The following is a 22,210-nucleotide window of genomic DNA, read 5'->3' on the forward strand; positions in this document are numbered from 1 at the left end:
AAATCCCAGCTTAGTGTTGGTTCCTACCAAGTCGAGAGAAAGAGGGAAAGAGAGAAATGATTTCTAGGTTATTCTCCTTATTTCTTCACACCAAGGATATTTGACTTTTCTTCTTCTTTTTTTTAATTAAGCTTATATTCAGATCTAAATAAAACCAAATAAGACAAAATCTTCCCTTGGCAATTTACTAAATTGCCCTTAACTAAAATCCCAATATTGACCAACTACAAAGGGTAAGTTGGTAATTAAAACCCTGGCAATTCTAACGCTTCTAACATCTAACTATAATACTCCGATGATATTCTATAACATATAAAATACGACTCTCTAAAGGCCCAACGTCGCTGTCCACAACCTCCGAACACAATCACAGAAATTAGGTAATTTACATAAAATAGCATAATAACATATATAATAATAAATATATTTCCAAAATATACATTTCATAATTATTAATTAATCTCATACACAAACCTTAATTATTTAATAATTCAAAGCATTAACCATATGCGGTCTTTACATGAGTAGTGTGATCCATTTCAGCACCATGATCCTGGGCTTCGTCATGACTTCAGCACCCGTTTCAGTTTTTGAAAACCGTGTTTTAAGGGAGTCAACCATGCTGGAAAGTATGAAGTATCGAGCTTTATTGTTAGCATTCTGCCAACGCTCGTACTTCTCTTTAACAGCTTTGGTTGCATTGTCACCCGACACTTCAGGAGACGGCTCAGTTAACACAAACAAGGCACTTTCTCCTATGAGAGCAATATTAATGTTCTCATTCCATTTTGGAAAGTTAGATCCATTTAGCTTATTTTCGATCAAGAGTGATAACATGGGATTCGACATGGTTATACAGGATACTACAAAATAATAAATAGAAATCAATAATGGTTTAACACAAAATCCAATTCAGAAATTATAAGCACATAGCTTGTAGGAATAATAAGAGAAAATACTAAAAAAAATACAATCCTAAATAATTTCCAAGGTTTTCAAAAAACTGATATCAGTGTCCCGTTTAGGCGAGAGTCAAAGCTACCATCCATTGAATAGAGTTGTCAGCTCATCTAAAATGTTAAACATTCTAGCAACCTTTTATTCGATCAAGATTGGAATCTAGCGTTGTCTCGTTTAGGCGAGAGTCAAGGCTATTCTATCTTATGAGCTTCTACCATTGTTTCATATTTTGTAAGTCAAATACAGTCGCCACCATTAGGGTGATCCATACCATATAAAACACTTACAAAGCTACTTATCTTTCGAGATTAAACGGTGCTAACTTGCTAATGAACGTTCCTCCATTAGGGAGGATTACTCACTAAAACAAACACTATGTAAAACTAACAATGGAAATCGAATATCTTAATAATAATAATAAAACTCATTATTTAAAATGTATTTTCTTATTATTTATAATAAATTATATTCATTAAATATCGAATTTAGAATGAAATTCTAAATTAGAATTTAATTTAATATTTATAAAATTATACTTAGATGGTGATTAAAATATTATTTCCATCTTAGTAATAATTTTCCAATAAATATTAAGAAAATAATTTAATTTAAGTTGTATCAATTTAAATTAATTTGCAACTCAAATTTAAATTTTCATAAGAATATATTTATTATATTTTGAAAAGAAAGTATAAAACTTTATATTTTCGAAATACTTAAATAATAATTACTTAGAAAAAATACTTCAAGCAAGAATATCACCTATCTAGATTTTCTTTGACTAATTAATTCAATTTCTAATAATATACTTTAATTCATTTATTTTAAATTAATCATTAAATGAAAAATAAAATCATTGATTTAAGTTGGTCCAAAAAATTAATTAAAATAAATAATTAATTTACAACTTAATCTATTTTTCAAGATAAATTCAAAATTACCTTGCATAATTAAATGCAATTTCAAAATTGATTAATAAAATAAAGAAAATATATTTTGAAAATTATTTAAATTTAAGTTGAAAAAATAAATTTCAACTAAAAATAATTTTCTATTTAATTAAGTGTCATGCAAAAGAAATATTTAAGTATCATGATGAAAATCAACTTAGATATTTAATTTTTCAATTTAATTACATGTATTAAATTCAAGAAATAAATAATTAAGTGTAGAGAAAGCTTAATTATTAATCTCTAGTTTAATACTAGGAAAAAATATACTTAACTTAAATTGTACCAAAATTAATTATTTAAATAATTAATTTCACAATGTATAATATTTTCCTATTTAATATTAGAAATAATAAGTAGTCTAGAAATAACTATCTAGAAAATATCTTATTTCAATAAGTATTTTTTCCACAAAAAATTTGAAAAGATATCTAATTTAAGTTGTTATAGAAAAAAAATCTAGAACTTAAATATTTTCAAATTTAAATTTAACTAAATATCAAAAATTAAGTTGTAACCACTTAATTTGAAAAATATTCCATTTTAAGTTTAAAACTAACTTAAAAAAAAATATCTTAAGAATCTTCAATAACTACTTCCTAGAATTCCTCAACTTAATTTTAAATTTAAAAAAAATATTCAAGCTTAAGTTAGATAAGAAAAATCAGTTAAAATAACTAATTTATAACTTAAATAGGAATATTTAATAAATAAGCTTCAGAAAGAATCTAGTTAGTTAAAATTCTTTATTTAATTAAATTCAAGAAAAATACAAATAGTTTGTTCAGAAATAATATCTAAAACTAAGAGTGTTTTTCTTAAAATTAACTTTAAAATATTAAAATGAAAATAAATTTCATATATTTTAAAAGTTAATTATGTTGCTAATCAATTTTATTAGGTTAAACTAATTTAATTAACCTAGCACAGTTATTCAAATCAGGCAAATGGGCCTTCACAATTGGGTAGTTCATGTGAGGGGGAGCTGGGTTCAATATGTCGTACCCACTACTATTGGCCCCCAACTCTCACACAAGGCCCAAAAGAGAGGAATTTAACCTTAAAATAAATAACTGTTATTAATTGAATAGGTCCAAAAACTAAATGGACCTAAATAAAATCTATCATGGTGTGACATTTTATTTAGCAACAACCTATGTGCATCTATATAATAAAATAAACATATAGGCTCACACAGACACACATTTGGATGGATCCTATCATGTTGCTAGGTCATACACAAATGAAAGAAGATTGTAAAATTTACCTGTTACAAATTATTTACTTGACCTATTGACAATTGAACCATGGGTTAAAATGAGATCATTGGATCTGTCAACAAGTTAACCATGGCAATTTAGATCAAGCGATAATAGGTTTTATAAAACTTACACATAAGCTAAAACACATACTCATGCAACAAGATGAACTGGATAGTTGGATGTAGGATTTATTTAATTTTAAATAATTAAAATTTTGAAAAATTAAATAATTAATAAAAAAATATATTTTCGAATTTAAAATAAATAAAATAATATTTAAAATTAAACCTACAATTTTGAAAAATTAGGTTTCAACTAACCTAACTATCATTTTAAAAATTTGCTAACTACTTTTAAAAATTTAATGTTATTTTATAAATTAAATATTCAATAAAAATTAAAAAAGATCAATAAATATCTTTTTCAAATTTTATAATTTAATTTAAATAAATAAAATAACAAAATTTAAAAGTTAGCAAAATATCTTATTTCTATTCAAAATATCATGATTATAGTTATCTTATTTTAAATTTAAATAAGGTCAAATTATTTAAAAGAAATATTTAATTTAAAAAAAAATTAATATCTAACCTAAAATTTAAAAAAAGGATAAAATATAATCAAATTTAAAATAAGATAAAAAATCAAGCAAAAAGATAGAATTTTACTTGTTTTCAAATTCAAATTACACTAATATCTAAGATTAATTTTAAAAAATTCAAATTAATTTATTTCTGATTTTAGATTTGAAAATTGAAAAATAAAAATCTAAATACAAAACTACACAAAAAATCGGAAGTTAATTCCATGAAATAGCATGAAAAATCGAAGAAAAACGAAAAAATTGCGAGCTGTACGGACAGTATGCATTGCATACTGTCCGCGCTCGCTGGGGAGGGTGCATGGCCGAGAAAACTCGGCGAATAAGGACATTTGCAGCATATCCGCGTGCGGATGAGGGGTTTTAGACACCCCTGGGCGTGTTGCTCGGACAAAATCTTCTCCGAACACGCGCCTGACCGAGGAACACTCGGTTCCGCGAGCGTGGGGAAGATGCATCACCCTGATATTTTTCGAAACTTCAAAAAATCATAACTAATTCAAATTAAATCGAAATTGAGTTCTGTAAAAAAGTAAATTGCTTAATTTTTTTCCATACTATCCAATAAAAATAATTTCAGAAACACAATTTCAATTATTTTTCACGAAAATTCACAAACATCAATCAATCATCATATAACACACAAAACAACATGAAACCATCCAAATCACAAACAAATCATTTTAAAGTCCAAATTTCTTGCAAGCAAATCAATTACCATGGCTCTGAGGCTAGTTGTTGGAATTTATTTTACCAGGATCTTAGATCTACTCACAAGTATATTGTTTAACACCCTAAATATGAACTTTCTAAAACGATAATTAAACACATATAAAGTTAAGAAAACCTTACATTGATGCAGCGGAATAATGTCTCCTTCCACTCAGATCTCTAACCCTTGTATCCTTTCTGTCGCAGAGTATTATCAAGATCTGAGCCCGAATGTCCTTCTCTTTGTGTGTGATCCTTCCTAGTCTTCCAATCTATGATTGAGGTACCACTTGCTGTGTGTGGGCACTACTCTATCACTAAGGTTTCGAAATTGAGAAGAGGAAAAGAGAGAGAGGTAGGGTCGGCTATAGAGAGAGAAGTGGAAGGCTCAGCTTTTTTCTGAAAAGGTAATCTCTGATTTTCTGAGAAAAAGGTTATTTTGGACTGAGCCATCACTCTCTATTTATAGGCAACTACTAGGTTTAGGTTAGCAATTATTTGGCATTAAAATAATGAAAATATCAACTGGAAATATCTGCTTAAGTGGCCGGCCACAGGTGTTATTGGGCCCCACTTGGATTTTGTAGTTTTTCACAATTTTATTTCTATTTTCTCAAAAACGCCAATTTTACAATTCTAACTTTTTAAATGCCAAAACTAATTATTTAATAACTAAAATAGATTATTAAATAATATTGTCATTTAATTTAATTATTAATTAGACATATAGAGTCTCTTAATTAATAAATAAACTTAGAATCTCTTTTCTTTACAATTTCACCCCTGCTTAGTGAAATTTCACAAATTAGACATAGTCTAACTTTAGAATTATAATTGATTAATTACAAATCAATTATTGAGTCTTACAAGCAGTATAGTCTCAACTAGAATGGGGACCATGGATCTATATGCTGAGCTTCCAATAAGTGAACCGAATTTACTAAGTAAATCCTTACTTATTAATTCCTCGTTGAATCCACTCTTAGAACTTAGAATTGCACTCTCAGACTTATATAGAGCATATTATATGTTCCACGATATAGATATGCTATCTCATTTAACCATTGTTATAATCTTATTGTGATCAAAGATCCTCTATATAGATGATTTACATCGAGATGGGATAATTTTACCGTTTTCACCCCTCAACGTATTTTGCCCCTTAAAACACTTAGCTACCTGTAAATGATGTTTAGTGATCTAAGAATTAGTCACTTAAACAAGAGCTCATCAATTTACTTCTATTTAGCTAAGCTCGAAGGGAATCATCACTTGACCTCTATACACCAGTAGAAGCTATAGATTCCATATTTATGTTCAGCAATCCCACTCAATCATACTATCATATTCCCAAAATATACGTATCATCCTGACCCAAAAGTAGACTTATTTAATAAATTAAAGAACATGAATAGCACTCCTGAGTTGAGCCTAAGCATATCAGGATTTAGATTCTTTTAATCTTAAGATCAATTACTGATATTGACTTGGAAAGATACAATGGTAAGTTTATAATATCTTAACTAAGTTCAATATCGGTCTAGTCCAATGTATACTCCATACATTCGAAACTAGTATACTTTACCAATGTCCTGGAAAGAACATAACACTTACTCCAAGTGTAAGTACACATCATCGCTGATTATCACATCAGTGTAAATCCAAAACACTGATGAAACAGGGACTTAGACTTTTGAATCATATAATCACAACTACATTCCACTGTGTTGACAATACTGTAATTGTGAATAAACATATGATCTGGACTTAATAAATTTTGTGTATTAACATAATAAACATATTAAACCATAAGCATGTAAAATTCATGCAAACATAAATCACTTCAAATTTCTTATATTGATAACTAATCAGATTGTAAAGGGTTTTATTTAGGGCACAAAACCCAACACTAAGATCCTGGTAAAATAATTTCCAACAATAATATAAAATAAAAATAAAAATATATTGCATGTTAATAAAATTATATGTCATGTCAACAAAAGTATAATAGAAAATAAAACTTAAATATTATTTTAAAAATATTATATACCATATAACAAAAAATATATATATAATTCATCAAAACATATATAATAACAATAATAAAAAAAAATATATATTATTAATATGTATATGTATACTATACTAACTAATTATATACCACAATTAAAATATATATATCATGACAATAAAATTATATACCACTTGTATATAATAAAATAAAAATTAATTAAAGATTATTTAAAATCAATAATATATCGATACAATAAACATTTATAAATATAATAATTAAATATATGCATCATACCAATAAAATTATATACATACATTAAAATATTTGTATTTGTTAACAAAATTATATACCACTATTATACATAGCAAAATAAAAAATAAATATTATTAAAAATAATAATATACCATACAACAAGAAATATAATATACTGTACAACAAACTTTATATATTAATAACCCATAACAACTTATAAAAAATTAAAAAAAAAATCGACATAGTTTTAAGATAAAAAAGATTTTAACAAAACTATATAGATACACGTACATAATCTTTAAGTAATTTAATTCTAATTCCAAAAAAAAATATGAAAAAAGATATTAATTTTTGGGGCTTTTTCATTTTTACACTTCAAAATAGTTTTTTTTTATTATTATTTTTACGTAATTCTACATAGAAACCTTTATTGCAACTAGCGCTGCAACCTAAATTGCAACAAAAAATCGTATAGAAACTCCTATTGCAACTAGCACTGCAACCACTTTAGTAACCTAAACAAACTGTTATTTGATAAAAAATAACAGTTTATATAAATAATAAAAAATAATATAAATAATAAATAGTATAAAAAAGTCATTTTTCTAATAATTTTGAGATGAGAATCATTTACTACAATTTCTCCATTTTTAAACATGACAAAAGAGAAGCCTGCAGCAAAGGAGAGTGAGAACAATGAAATGATTCCATTGATGATGCTGACCTTCATATACTTCTTCTTCATCTTTTTTTAATGACAAAAGATGCTGATCTTGACATTGAATCAAGATATTTGATTGTTAATGTGACCATTTATTTGAGCAACGTTTTGAAGGAGGCTGCCGGCCACATGTAATTTTTTTTATATATAATATAAATATAGTAAATATAAAATTTGGTCATTGGTGTAATATATTTAGTTACATTCATTTGTTTTTATATATATATATATATTTGTTCTACTCTTTAAACGGAGTCTATGTAATTATTTATATATATATAAATGGATATTAGCATCAAACCTTTCAAACTCTTCCAAACTCACATTTAAACAAAAAAAAAAAAACTCTTTCAAACTCTTCTACCAAAAAAATGGAAGTAATGAACAGATATGTTACAATAAAGACTCAGATAAATGGTGATCCAAAAGAGTCAGACTTTGAGATTAAGTGTTCAAGCATTGTTGTATCAGCACAGCCTGGCTCAAACGATGTCGTTTTGAGAAATTTGTATGTGTCCATTGACCCATACCAGATAAACCGCTTGAAGACTCATAGTTCCTCTCAGAACACCTCTAGTTATGCAACAGCCATACTTCCCGGCGAGGTACTAAAAGTTTAACTTAGTATTTTGTAATAATATATGTATAGGTGCACTCTTAATGAGTATTATTCGTGAATGAGTAAAATTAAAATTTTTTAAGTTTTTAGGCTCAATTTTTTTATCTAATTAAAAAAATCTCTCATTTTTACTACATATTAGATAAAAAAAATTAAAAAAAAGTTTTTAACCAAAAAAAAAAAAAATGAAAAAGAAAAAAAATGAGTTTGACTCAAATATATTTATATGAACATATTTTTAATATGATGTAAAAAGAGATATTTTTTTTTATATTATTTTAATTAAGTAGTTAAATTAAGCATAGAAGTTCAAATTTCTCTTTTATTTATCATTAAATCAAAATTTTAATGATTTAATATTTTTAAAATTAATATTTATAGCTAAATTTTTTAATAACCATATATGAGTAATATTAATTGAAAAATATTCCCCATATATACATACTAATTAGAGTATATAATGTATGTACTTCACTACTTTTAATTGTTATTTTCTAAAAATTTGTCCTAACATTATTGTCATAAGATGACAAATTTAGATATATACATAAATATAATTTTTTTAATAAATAATTACATAAAATTATTTATTATTTGGTTGAAGTATTATTAGATTGTTGGAATATAAATTTGTCATTAGGAATCATAAGAAAATGTATTAAGTGATAAAATTAATTAAAAAGATACATATAGTCTTAAAAAAAAAAGATATATATATGAAATTATATAAAAAGATCATACTAATTTCTCTTAGTTAAATACTAGGTGATTCTAGCACGTGTACAATGTATGTGCTTAGGAGTGTTTATAAAATAGTTAATCCAATTCAATTCGTACAATTTAATTCAATCCAATCTGCAAAGTGCGGATATCTGCACTTGTGCGAATTGAATTATTAGATTGGAAAATTTAACGGATTGAATGTTGATTGACATATAAATGTAGCCGATCCAATTCAATCTACACATATTTATAAAAAATTAAAAAATTATACACGCAAATAATATTTTAATGTAAAGAAAATAGTAATTTAAAAATCTAATACATATAATACAATTAAATTTCAAAACTTAATAAATCAAATGTATATTCTATTCTTATATATAATTTTTTTCTACATACAATTTAAAATAAAATTAAACATTTTTTTATACATATATTTTTTTTTCTTCCTTTTATTATTTACTATTTTATTTATTTCAAAATATTGTTGAAGACATGAAATAACTATAGTTTATTTTATTTTGTTGCTAGTTATGTGAAAAAAATATTTTTTTCATAAATATTAATTAATTTAATATTAAAAAGTAATTAATCAAAAATAATCGATCCAATCCGCAGTTTTACGGATTGGATTAGATTGGATTTGAGTCATTCTGCCGATTGGATTGGATCCAAAAAATGAAATCTGCATTTAGTGCGGATCGGATGCACTATGAGCAAAATAGTGCAGATTGGATTGAATGAACACCCCTATACGTGCTTAAGTTTTCTTGTTCCATTTTATTTATATTTAAATTTATTTAATTTTTATTTCATAAATAATTATAACAAAAATGTATATAATTTAATTTTTACATCTTATCTTAATTATAGTACAAGTTACAAAATACATATTTTATTATTATACTAGAGAAAGAATGTAAGAGACAAACATTAAAGTGGATATTTTAGATTGTTTGAACACTGCTTTTTATATTCTAAATTATTTTAAATTTCTTAAAATTTTGCAGAATAACTTTAACAACTACTATGTACACAACCTTGGAAAAAAAATTAAAAGGAGTGCATCCGTACATTCTTTTTTAGGGAGTGCACCATAGAAAAGCTTCCTACTATATATACTATTAAATTTTCAACCTGTAATCATTTAAAAAAAAATTAAGAGAATAAACTTAGAGAAAATCTATAATAAACGGGTGTTGTAGTAGATCCCATTATATTTTTCAGTATCTAAGAAAGTTTTTTAATTCAAGTGTCTTTTATGACCATGTACGTACGATGTAGTATTTTATGATCATCTGTAAATTTTTACAAAATTCTAAATAGTTTACAATATTGAAAATGAAAATCAAACAATTACTTATTACATGTATAAGAAAAAATAGTCACACGTGCGACAAAATATTTGAATCTTATTTTTAGTATTCAAATTTTTTTGAAAATTTACAGGTTGTCCTAAATAACTATAATATACACAATCATGATAAAAATTAAACTAAAAAATTCTCATGTATGCCAAAATAGGTTAGGGGTCTACCGAAATATCTTTTTGGGGTAAATTATAAATACCTAATTTTATAAATGAAAAAATTATTTCAAAATTATCACACCACTAACTTAATTAAATAAATATTGTAAGAGATTTTAGCTTTACAAAAATTATTATAAAAAATTTTGAATCTTTTTAATAGGGGTGTTTACGGATTGATTTGGTCTGATTTTGAAAATTTTCGAACCAAATCAGTATTAAGGTTTTTTAAAAATTTAAAACCAAACCAAACCAATCCACTCAAACACAGATTTGTTTGGTTTAAAATCATGGTTTGTATTTTATAGTTGTTCTAAATTTTTTTGTACAATAATTATTTATTTTTTCGGTATTTCTTTTTATTTTTATACTACATAACTAACAATAAAAAATTATTATCATAACAATATTAAGTCAATATCAATATTCTACTTAAAATTATTCTCAAATATCAACATTTTGTCCAAAAATATATATTAAGTACAAATAAAATAATTATATGGATTGATTTGGTTTGAATTGCTACCGAGATTTCTAAAACCGTGACCGAACCAAACAATTTTAAACGGTCCGAATTGATCAAATCATTGACACCAAATTCATTTGGTCCGATCTCAAATGGTTTGGTCCGAATTAATTAGAGTTTGAAACTACAGATTGCAAATTATGTGAACACTCCTACTTTTTAATAAAAAAATTGTATGTAAAAAAATACTATATATAAAGATTTTTAACTAAAATATAGAGACATAATTATTTTTGTGATAATTACTTAAGAAGATATAAAAATAAATAAGTAAATTAAAAATATTATATAACACAAGAAAAAAAATGGTACAAAAAATACTAAATTATTTAATTATGCATATAAATAATGTGATAATATACATGTGACAAAAGAAATAGAGTAAATTGGCTATTACTCATGTTATTAATAATAATAATAATAATAATAATAATAATAATAATAATAATAATATTGATTTCAAATAATAATAATAATAATAATAATAATATTAATAATTTATGTGTTGTCACAAATTTTTATAGACAGCAACGTCTAAAAATATTACTATTATTATAATTTTATAATTTTATTAGGAGTAAAATTGGTATAATCAAAGAGTAAATACTATTTTGGATCCTGTATTTTGTAAAAGTTGTTGATTGGACACTCTGTTTTGTTAAATGATAAGATGGACCCTGTATTTTTCAAAATGATAAAAATAGGACCTTGAGCTTAATTTTTGACAACTTTTTATTTTAATATAATTAACTTGAAGACAATTTCTAATACGAACAGATACAGAAAATATAAACAGTTTTGTCATAACACCATTAAATCAGATTATTATTAAATTTTATTTTGATAACAAATCAGTTCGGGGTCTTATTTGTACTGTTTTGGAAAATATAGACTCTATTTTGTCATTTAATAAAACAGAGAGTCCAATTGGTAATTTTTATAAAATATAGAATCCAAAATAGTATTTACTCTATAATCAATATAGACACCATTACCACACTTTTATAATAGTAAGATATGTACATATTACTTAAAACTTACTACTTTTTTTATTTCTTTTATTTTGTAAGAAAAACTTATCAAAAAATTTGTACATATTAAATTAAACAACTCAGTATATTCATTCTAAGATGCTCATTTGGCAAACTAACAACATAAAAATAATATTAGAATAAAACCCCTAATTAACAATTAAACCAAATTTAAAATATATTTACTTTTTGTATACTTTTGAAGAATCAATAAATATTTAGAGTATTCTCTTTATCAATGTTTTAACACCTAATCAGTCTTTACAAACTCAATGAACAATATTAGTAACATAATTAACTAACTACATGATAATTGCTTTTAAGTCTCTTTAGAGTCATGCAATTGTTTTCTTAAACACCTGCAATGCCATGCAATGCATTATAAACAAGGCTTATTTTTTTTTATTTATTATTATTACTATTATTTTTTAAGGGTAAATAGACTCATTATTATTTTTATATAACCGTGAATAATTGTCTGTTTTATGAGATGATGCTTCTATATATACTAGGTGATTGTTACGTGCCAAGCCACGTAGTGTTAGTTTTATTTAATATTTTAGTTTTTTATTTGAATTAATAATTAAAATAGTATAATTATTTGAACGATTTGTTTTATAAAAATAAAATATGTGTCAGTATATTTAGTAAGTAAAATATAGTTGTGTTATAATAATGTATGTTATTAATAGTAAAATGTACATTAATCTTCTAATTGAAAAAAGTTCTATTATCTGATTTCATATCTAATAATAGCTACACAACTATATATTTATAGACTTTCACATTCTTTGCAAATTACTAATAAGCACCAATAATATTTTTATATTCTAATATTTTTTAACCTTCTCCTCTTAGTGGTAAAATTAAAAATAAAACTAAAAATAAGCACAAACATATAAGGTAAATACTAATTACAGCCCATTTCATCTTTTTTTTTAAGCCCAAGCCCAAAAATCTCTAAGCCAACACAATCAATCTTCTTTTATATTATCTTTTCTAGATATTAATTTATCTATATTTTTTTTTTAAAAAAATAAATAAAAAAATTATTAATATTCTCCCAAGATAAGTTTGTTAGAGAGATATGTGGCTAAGATGATTTTTTTAATTTAAAATGAGATTATTAATATTTAAAAGATTGTTTATTTAAAAGATTGTTTAATTTTTTGGATTTAATTATTAATATTCTTTTATTTTTAAGTATATTCTGTTAAACCAAGAATGTTAAACCAAGAAATGCCGTTAGATAGGCACTTTTAATATATAAAGATATAAATGGATGCTTTTTTTTTTAATGACTACCTCTTTTGTGAGAGGATATAAATGTTATATTTCTATTAAAAACATTTTTTGTTAAAAAAATACATAAAATTATGTTAAGACGCAACAAAATCGTTAAGAAATATAACAAAAAATGTTAGATAAACATTTATATAATAGAGAAAATATATATACACATATAATGAATTTAATTGAACAGGTCATTGATGCTTATGGGGTGGCTAAAGTTGTGGCATCTGGGAATCCTGAGTTTGAGAAGGATGACTTGGTTGTTGGAATGATTAATTGGGGAGAGTATAGTGTCTTAAAAGGAGAAACGTACATGTTGAGGAAACTAGACACTATGGGGTTTCCATTGTCACACCATGTTGGAATTTTTGGTGATTTTTCATTACTCTAATTAATGTAATTTTTTCATGGTAATTATAATTTTAAAGAAAACAAAAGTGTTGATGAAAATCTCAGCTGAATGAATCTCAGTTATACATTAGTTGATTTTTGAAATTCTAGTCATATACAGTCTTTTATTGTACTTATTTAGTTATTATTAATTATTGCAGCATTTAGTGGATTGACGGCTTATGCGGGGCTATTTGAAGTTGGGAAGCCTAAGAAGGGTGAGAAAGTGTTTGTGTCAGCTGCTGCTGGGTCAATAGGTCATTTGGTTGGCCAATATGCTAAACAATTTGGTTGTTATGTTGTTGGTTGTGCTGGAAGCAAAGAAAAGGCAATTAACCCTTTGTAACTCAATGTTTGATTCTTGTAACAAAATAAGTCTTTCAAACAAATTCATGCTAATAAAAATATTCTTGTTCTTATTATTATGTTACAGGTAGAATTACTCAAAGAAAAACTTGGTTTTGATGATGCATTCAACTACAAAGACGAGTCTGACTTGAAATCAACACTCAAAAAGTAAGTCGAAAAATTGTTACAATACTTAAAATTGCCTAATAATACATGTTTCAAAGACTAATAGTTTTCGTACAAATTTAATATTTTAGGTACTTTCCAAATGGAATAGATATATACTTTGACAATGTAGGAGCTGAGATGCTAGAAGCAGCAGTGGCTAACATGAACACTTTTGGCCGAATTGCGGCTTGTGGGGTGATATCTGAGTATACAGACACAAACAAGAGAGCTGCCCCCAATATGTTGGACATTGTCTACAAAAGAATTATGATGAGAGGATTTTTGGCTGCTGATTTCTTGAACATCTATCCAGAATTTCTTTCGGCTACTGTTGATCACATTCGAACCGGTGTTTTTCAGACACTTGAAGACATCTCAATAGGTTTGGAGAGCATTCCTCAGGCTTTTCTTGGACTATTTCATGGTTCTAATGTTGGAAAGAAGATGGTGAAGCTTTCAGATGACTAAAATCTCCTTTTACATAAGGAAAAAAATAAATTACTTGAACGTTTGTTTCATAACCAAAAAAAAAATATGTATTACAGTTGCTTATCGATCAATACTTTAGAATAGAAATATTAGGGTTTTAAAAAAAATGGTTGACTTTTTGTCTTTTCTATTGAATAATTAATGTCCTATGTATACTAGTTTTTTCTTACAATAAATGTGACTTTGGTTTCTACAAGAAAACAAAATTGTGACTTTGTTGCATTTTATTTATATGAACATTGTATAATAGAATTGAGAATCGATTCTATTTTAGGTAAATTGTAATTTGTTACAAATGAAGAAAAAGAAAGCTCTTTATATACAGTGACAGACCCAGAATTTTTACTTTGTGGGGACTTATTTATCATTAAAAAAATATTTATACATATATTATAATCACTCTTGCTAAATTTATTTAATTTTGTGGAGGCTTTTCTATTATTTTGGTCTATAATTATCAAATTAAAAAATTACATTTAATTTTTTAAAAGGCAATATTTTTGTTAATGGAGCTATAACCCCCACATTGTTACTTGTGGGTCCGTCCCTGTTTATATACATACATATTCTCACTAGCCAGTGAAGTTAGTCATAACTAACTAAATAACCAAAACTATTACCCTGCAATGGACTAACTAACCAAACAATAAGTACAAGTATTGGGTTCTAATACACCCCCTCAAGATGACATATAAATGTTTTTTACATTCATTTTGGACAATAAATCTTTAAACTGAGAAGGGAATAGAAGTTTGGCTAGAGATCAGCCAGGTTGAGCATGGATGCGATGTGGAGAAGCTTGAGTTTCCCATCTTGAATTTTCTCGCGAACAATGTTGTCCATATGGATGGCTCTTGCATTCATAGTATAGGGCAGCAGGTACTTGATGAGAAATAAGGAAATCCTTCTGTTGAGCAATGAGCCAAGTAACCTCATAAGTAGCGTTAGCCATATCCCAGTATTCTGCCTTTGTAGATGAGCACGATATAGTAGGTTGCTTCTTTGCTTTTTAGGATATGAGAGAGTCTCCTAGAAAGATACAATAGCCTGTGACTGATCTATGAGTATCCACACATGTACCCCAATCAGCATCAGAGAATACTTTGAGTGAAATGTTGTTACCAGATAGGCTGGAAGCGACATAGGCAGTGTGTTGGAGTAAAAGAATAAGCCTTGACTAGGAGTTCCTTTGATGTATTGGAGAAGTCTATGAGTCACAAGGAGAAGTTGTTGGGATTATTTTACCAGGATTTAGATTTACTAACAAGTATATTTCATTAATATCCTAAATATGAATTTTCTAATACGATAAAATTAAACACATCAGAGTTTAGAAAACGTTACATTGATTGCAGCGTAATAATATGACTTCTTTCGCTCCACTCTTGTTCCTTTCTATCACAAAGTAATAACAAGATCTGAGCCTGGATCTCTTTCTCTTCTTCGGGTTGGTTACCACCGTCTTCCGCACTATAATTGAGTACTTGACTTCCTATGTGTGGGCATGACACTCTATCACTATGGGTCGATTATGAAGAACAATGAAGGAGGCTCCAAATCACTATAGAAGGTGTCTCTCATCTTCTAGTTGTCTGACAGAGTTAGAAACTAGATTTGGTAGGTTGAAAGTGTTGGATGAGAATAAGAGCATCGTGTTCTTTTTGTAGTGTTTCAACTAGGGCTTAGGATTGAATTATATGGATTAAAAAAGAATAAAATATTGGGTAAAAATCAACCTAGTGGCTGGCCACTTAATGTGTACCTCTCTATTTACAATTTTGTCACCTTATTTTAATCACTTATTCTTCTTTCAATAATACTATATTTTCTTAAAAATGCCAAAACTATTTATTTAATAATTATAGTTAATTATCAAATAAATTTTTCATTTATATTATTTATTAATTACACCATACAAAGTCTCTTAATTAACAAATAAATCCTAAAGCCTCTTTTCTTCACAATTAAACTCTTGCTTAGTAAAAATTCATAAATAAGACATAGTCTAATTTTAAAATTATAATTGATTAATTAAAACCAATTAACTGAGTCTGTAAGCAGTATTATCTCACTAGTGAGAGGACCATGGGCCTATATAACTGAGCTTCCAATAAGTAGATCAAGAATTCACCAAGTGAATTCCCTAACTTATTCATTCCTCTTTGCGCCACTATAAATTCAGAATTACACTCTCAATTATATAGAACGCTCTATATGTACCAAGATATAAATACGTTATGATTATCAATTGTTACAATCCTAATAGTCAAAGATCCTCTATAGATGATCTACATCGAATAGGGATAAATTTACCGTTCTACCCTTCAATGTATTTTATTCTTAAAACACTTAGCTACCTATCAATGATACTTCAAAAAACTAATATAATTACTAAAATGAGACATCAATATCAAGCCAAGCTCAAAGGAAATCATTGTTTCACTTCCAAATCCTTATGGAAGCTATAAATTATATATCTTATATGATCAGCGCTCCCACTCAATTGAACTATCATGTTCCTAAGATGTAAGTGTTCAGCCGACCAGACTTTAACGAACACCTTTAAGAACATAAATAATACAGTTGAGCTGAACCTAACCATATTAGGATTAAGACCCATAGACCTATAAGATCAACCAGTGATATTGACAAAAAAAAATATAACAGTAAGTTTATGATATCTTATCCAAGATCAATATCTATCCAATTCAATGTATGCTCTATAAATTCGATACTGGTAGACTTTGCCAATACTAGAAAGGACTTAACACTTATCCAAGGTGTAAGTATACCTTATTGTTGATTATAATATCAGTCTAAATCTAGTGTACTGACAAATTATGGGACTTAAACTTTTGAACATATAATCGTGATTATATATTCAATCTAATAGTAATTGGTAGTTAAAAATAGGAGTGTTCAAGGATTGGTTTGGTTCAGACTTTTATATTTTTTGAACAAAACCAATATATAACAGTTTTTTGAATTTTAGAAACCAAACCAGACCAATAAATTTCTCTAACCAAACTCTTAAGAACGGTTTGGTTCGAAACTACAGTTTAAGTGAAATTTATAATTATTGATATTTTTTAAATAATTGTACTATTTTTACTAAGTTTTTAATTTAATTTTTTAAAATACATATTTAACATGATAAGTAATAGATTTATAAATATAAATAACAATATAAAAATATTCTCAAAAGTCAAACATAACATAAAAATCTGAAATTCATGTAATAAAAAACTTGACACACAAAAAGTTCAAAATTATATATAAAATATATATATAAATTAATTATTTATTATAAACGGTCCGGTCCGGTTTAACCGTTAATTATTTATTACGAACCACAATCGAACCATTATACGCGGTAAACGGTCTGGATTAACCAGACCACCAAAAATGGTTTCCTCTGTTACGATCTTCAGTAATTCAGATTGTGACGGTTCAAATTTAAATTGCAATTTTTCGATTTCAATGAATAGCCCTAGTTAAAAATTTTAGATTGAGACCATCTATACCAAATTACAAACTGAAAATGTAACCACTGTATAACTTATACCATAGCATTAACATTAAAAATTCTTCCACGTATATATGTAGATTTAAATAGACGAGCAACGTACTTTGTGTCAAGAGTTTTTTTAATGATTGAGTAAATTTTTTTGTTATTCTCTCACCTTTTGGAGTTCTCCTTTATAAATTGTCCTCTTTATTACCCTGTGATCTTTGTCTTCTTCTCGGTCTATTCTCGAATATTAATAAGTTTTATCTAATATTAATTCTATTCATACATATATCTTTTTATAAAAACAAAAAAGAAAGAAAGAAAGTTTTCTTCAACCTCTGTGTTGTGCAGTATATATAATTACTCTAGCACTCACTTATTACCAAAGGCAGCCCCAAAAAATATGGAAGTAATGAATAGATATGTTACAGCAAAGAATTACATAGAAGGGAGTCCAAAAGAGTCGGATTTTGAGATTAAGTGCTCAAAAATTGTTCTGTCAGCAGAGCCTGGCTCAAACGATGTCGTTCTGAAGAATCTATACGTGTCCATTGATCCGTACCAGATAAACCGCTTGAAGAGTTACAGCTCCTCTCAAAAGACCTCATCTTATGTGGTAGTAACCATAGCTCCCGGCGAGGTAACTTAATATACTTTTATTGCTATTTAGAATAATTTATTTGAGTTTCAAATATTTAATTATATATGTATTTTTTTTAAAAAAAATATATATTTATATAGTAAATTATTTAGATTTTTTTGAAAGTAGTAGAATGTCTAATAATTTAAAATATATAAGGAAAAAAATCTAAATATACTTGACTGTTTTAAATTATTTTGGAATGTTTGGCACATTAAAATAGCAAGCGATCACAAATGTTTTTCTTTTGTTTTTTTATGTCCATGTGAAAATTTTTAGCGTCTGTTGATACTTGTACTATGTATCTGATATGGTGATTATACAATATATATAATTAAATATTCTTATTTCATATCTATATATGCATTAACGAAATTGGACAGATTATTAGTGCTTATGGGGTGGCCAAAGTGGTAGCTTCTGAGAATCCTTTGTATAAGGAGGATGACTTGGTTGTGGGAACGACTAGATGGGCAGACTATAGTGTGTTAAAAGCATCTGAATATGTGTTGAGGAAACTAAACTCTTTCGATATGGGGTTTCCATTATCACATCAAATTGGAGTATTTGGTAATTTTATTTCATAACTCACCAGCCACATTTTTCATGTTAATTAATTATGATTTTTAAAGAGTACCTAACACAATTCTTTGTTGTTTAATTATTAATTTTAAATTTGGGTTTAGGGTTTAGTGGATTGACAGCTTATGCTGGGCTATTTGAAGTGGGGAAACCTAAGAAGGGTGAGAGAGTGTTTGTATCTGCAGCTTCAGGATCAGTAGGCCACTTGGTTGGCCAATATGCCAAACTCTCTGGTTGCTATGTTGTTGGTTGTGCTGGAAGTAAAGAAAAAGTAATTAATAGTAAAGAAAAGTAACTCATTACGTACATAACAAAACAATCATTTTTTTTTTATATATAGATAAATCAATCTAACTAAAATGTTATAATTATTGTTATTATAGGTAGGATTGTTGAAGGAGAAGCTTGGGTTTGATGATGCATTCAACTATAAAGACGAGCCTAACTTAGAATCAACTCTCAAAAAGTAAGACAAATCTTGTAATTAATGATTAGGTCAATAATATCTGTTTATTACTTTCTAATCCTACCATGCTATAACTAGGGATTTTGGTGATGGCTATTAATTTATTAAGCGATCACGACCTAAAGTTATTTTTGTATTATAATATATATAATCTGTTCGGCTATTAATTTATTAAGGGATCAGGACATAAAATTATTTTTGTATTGTAATATTTATAATAATAAACCGATACTATAGCAAGAGACACAATAAATAATAAGATAAATGCATTTGAAATTTATCAAAAAAAAAAAAAGTGACACAATAAATAATATATATATATAGTGTATATATAATTATATATTGTATAGATGTATTGTAATATTTGTATATATATTTTTTTAGTTCTTATATTATTAGTTTTATAATTGAATTGTAACTAGTACTTATCTTTCATTAATAATTACTTGCAGATTTTGCTTTTACATAAGGATTTAAGTGTAAAACAATGACTATATAAGAATTTTTCAACTAAATTAATTTGCATGAGAATTTAAGTACAACAAAGTGAATTATATAAATATTTATGTTGTAAATATCTTTAATTTTTTAATAGGGAAAATAAATTAAAAAGAAATACTATACAATATTTATATATTGAAACACATTAGTAGATATATTTATTTTTTATTTAAATTGATATTTATATATAAACTTTGGGGGAATTACTCTATATATATATACTATTTTTTTAATTTTTTTTTTCAAAGTTACGATTGGGTTTCTAAAATGGTTGCAGCGTTAGTTGCAATAGGAGTTTCTATACGATTTTTTTGTTGCAATTTAGGTTGCAGCGCTAGTTGCAATATGGGTTTCAATGTAGAATTTCGTAAAAATGACAAAAAAAAAAAAAAAACTAATTTGAAGTGTAAAAATAAAAAAGCCCTTAAACTTTATTTTGTAGGTACTTCCCAGATGGAATAGATATCTATTTTGACAATGTTGGAGGCAAAATGCTAGAAGCAGCATTGGCTAACATGAACAACTTCGGTCGAGTTGTGAGTTGCGGGACGATATCTGAGTACACTGACCCTAACAATAAAGTACCACCAAATATCAATATGCATGATATGATATATAAGAGAATCATGATTCAAGGATTTTTGGCAACTGATTTTTTGACTATCTTTCCGGACTTTCTCTCAGCTACCATGAATCTCATTCGCTTAGGGAGAATTAAGACTCTTGAAGACATCTCTACTGGTTTGGAAAGCATTCCTCAAGCTTTTGTTGGACTCTTTCATGGTGCCAAAGCCAATGCTGGAAAAAAGATTGTGACATTGGTAGAGAATTGAACTATTTTTAGACTCAAATATGACAACTCTATTTATGGGTAGCTAATGAATAAATAGAAATTACAATAGAATATAGAAAATAATGTTAGGACTACTTGCTTTTCAATAATATGTCACAAAATTAAAATTTGCAAACATATTAAAATTTAACGACACGTTTTATTGCCATATGGCCATGACCTAATAATATGTCTTGTGATATTATATGTAATTTTTCAATTTAAATGATGCATTTGTTATTTCATCAAAAAAAAAAAAAAAATTCTTTTTTCAACGAAACTAATTCAAATTCATTACTACAATATGGGCTTTTAGTTTCCCATTTTTCAATCCATTTTATAAAAAGGGAAGCTAAAAAGTGTGAAAATATCCGCCTGATTCGAAATTGACATTTAGAGGCAGTTTTTTGGTAAGAACCTTAGGGGTATACATTAGTAAATCCTATGTCGTCAGTTGAAAATTGGGAAATTTTAAGAGTTTTTATTAAACCCTATACCATCGGTTCCTAGCAAAGAATCGACGGCATACACTACAACAAATAAACCCAATAGCAGCGGAGTTATTAGCGGCGGGCCCTCTCCGCCGCTAATAAGAGGGGTATTAGCAGCGGAGGGTGGGGTCCGCCGCTAATAGTTGGCCAATTTTTTTTTTTTTTTGAATAGCATTAGCGGCGGGCAGTCCGCCGCAATTGCTTCGCCGCTAATACTAATAGCGGCGGGCCCGCCGCTATTGGTCCGCCGCTATTAGTATTAGCGGCGGAGCCCGCCGCTAATACTCCGCCGCTAATAAATGGGCGGGATAATTCCCGCTCATGTATTTCAAACTATTAGCGGCGGACTATTAGCGGCAGGGGTCCGCCGCTAATAGTATTTTTTTTAATTTTAATACTATTAGCGGCGGACCCCCGCCGCTAATAGTCCGCCGCTACACATATTATAAATACCCCCATCAGCCCCACTTCTCCAATTTTTCTTTCCATTTCAAAATTCAAAACCCTTTAACCCCTCTTCCACCCAAATCCGACCCTTCCCCACCATCAGCCCCACCCCGAAGCACCCCACTCGGCGCACCACCACCCCGGCGCACCACCA

The 22,210-nt window shown here is 27.2% G+C and overlaps 2 protein-coding genes across 2 annotated transcripts; both read left to right on the top strand.

Annotated features, from left to right (window-relative positions):
• The first annotated feature begins 7,730 nt into the window (after positions 1 to 7,730).
• On the top strand, positions 7,731 to 14,823 carry LOC115725700 (2-alkenal reductase (NADP(+)-dependent)-like). Its single transcript, XM_030655292.2, has 5 exons — positions 7,731 to 8,076; positions 13,382 to 13,562; positions 13,743 to 13,909; positions 14,015 to 14,097; positions 14,187 to 14,823. Exons 1-5 carry the CDS (start codon positions 7,843 to 7,845, stop codon positions 14,563 to 14,565), a joined length of 1,044 nt encoding a protein of 347 aa, XP_030511152.1. The 5' UTR covers positions 7,731 to 7,842; the 3' UTR covers positions 14,566 to 14,823.
• Positions 14,824 to 18,223: 3,400 nt separating this feature from the next.
• On the top strand, positions 18,224 to 21,348 carry LOC115695656 (2-alkenal reductase (NADP(+)-dependent)). Its single transcript, XM_030622713.2, has 5 exons — positions 18,224 to 18,737; positions 19,121 to 19,307; positions 19,424 to 19,590; positions 19,703 to 19,785; positions 20,729 to 21,348. Exons 1-5 carry the CDS (start codon positions 18,501 to 18,503, stop codon positions 21,117 to 21,119), a joined length of 1,065 nt encoding a protein of 354 aa, XP_030478573.1. The 5' UTR covers positions 18,224 to 18,500; the 3' UTR covers positions 21,120 to 21,348.
• The last annotated feature ends 862 nt before the right edge of the window (positions 21,349 to 22,210 follow it).

Source organism: Cannabis sativa, chromosome 6, assembly GCF_029168945.1.
Source record: "Cannabis sativa cultivar Pink pepper isolate KNU-18-1 chromosome 6, ASM2916894v1, whole genome shotgun sequence".
Taxonomy (NCBI): Eukaryota; Viridiplantae; Streptophyta; class Magnoliopsida; order Rosales; family Cannabaceae; genus Cannabis; species Cannabis sativa.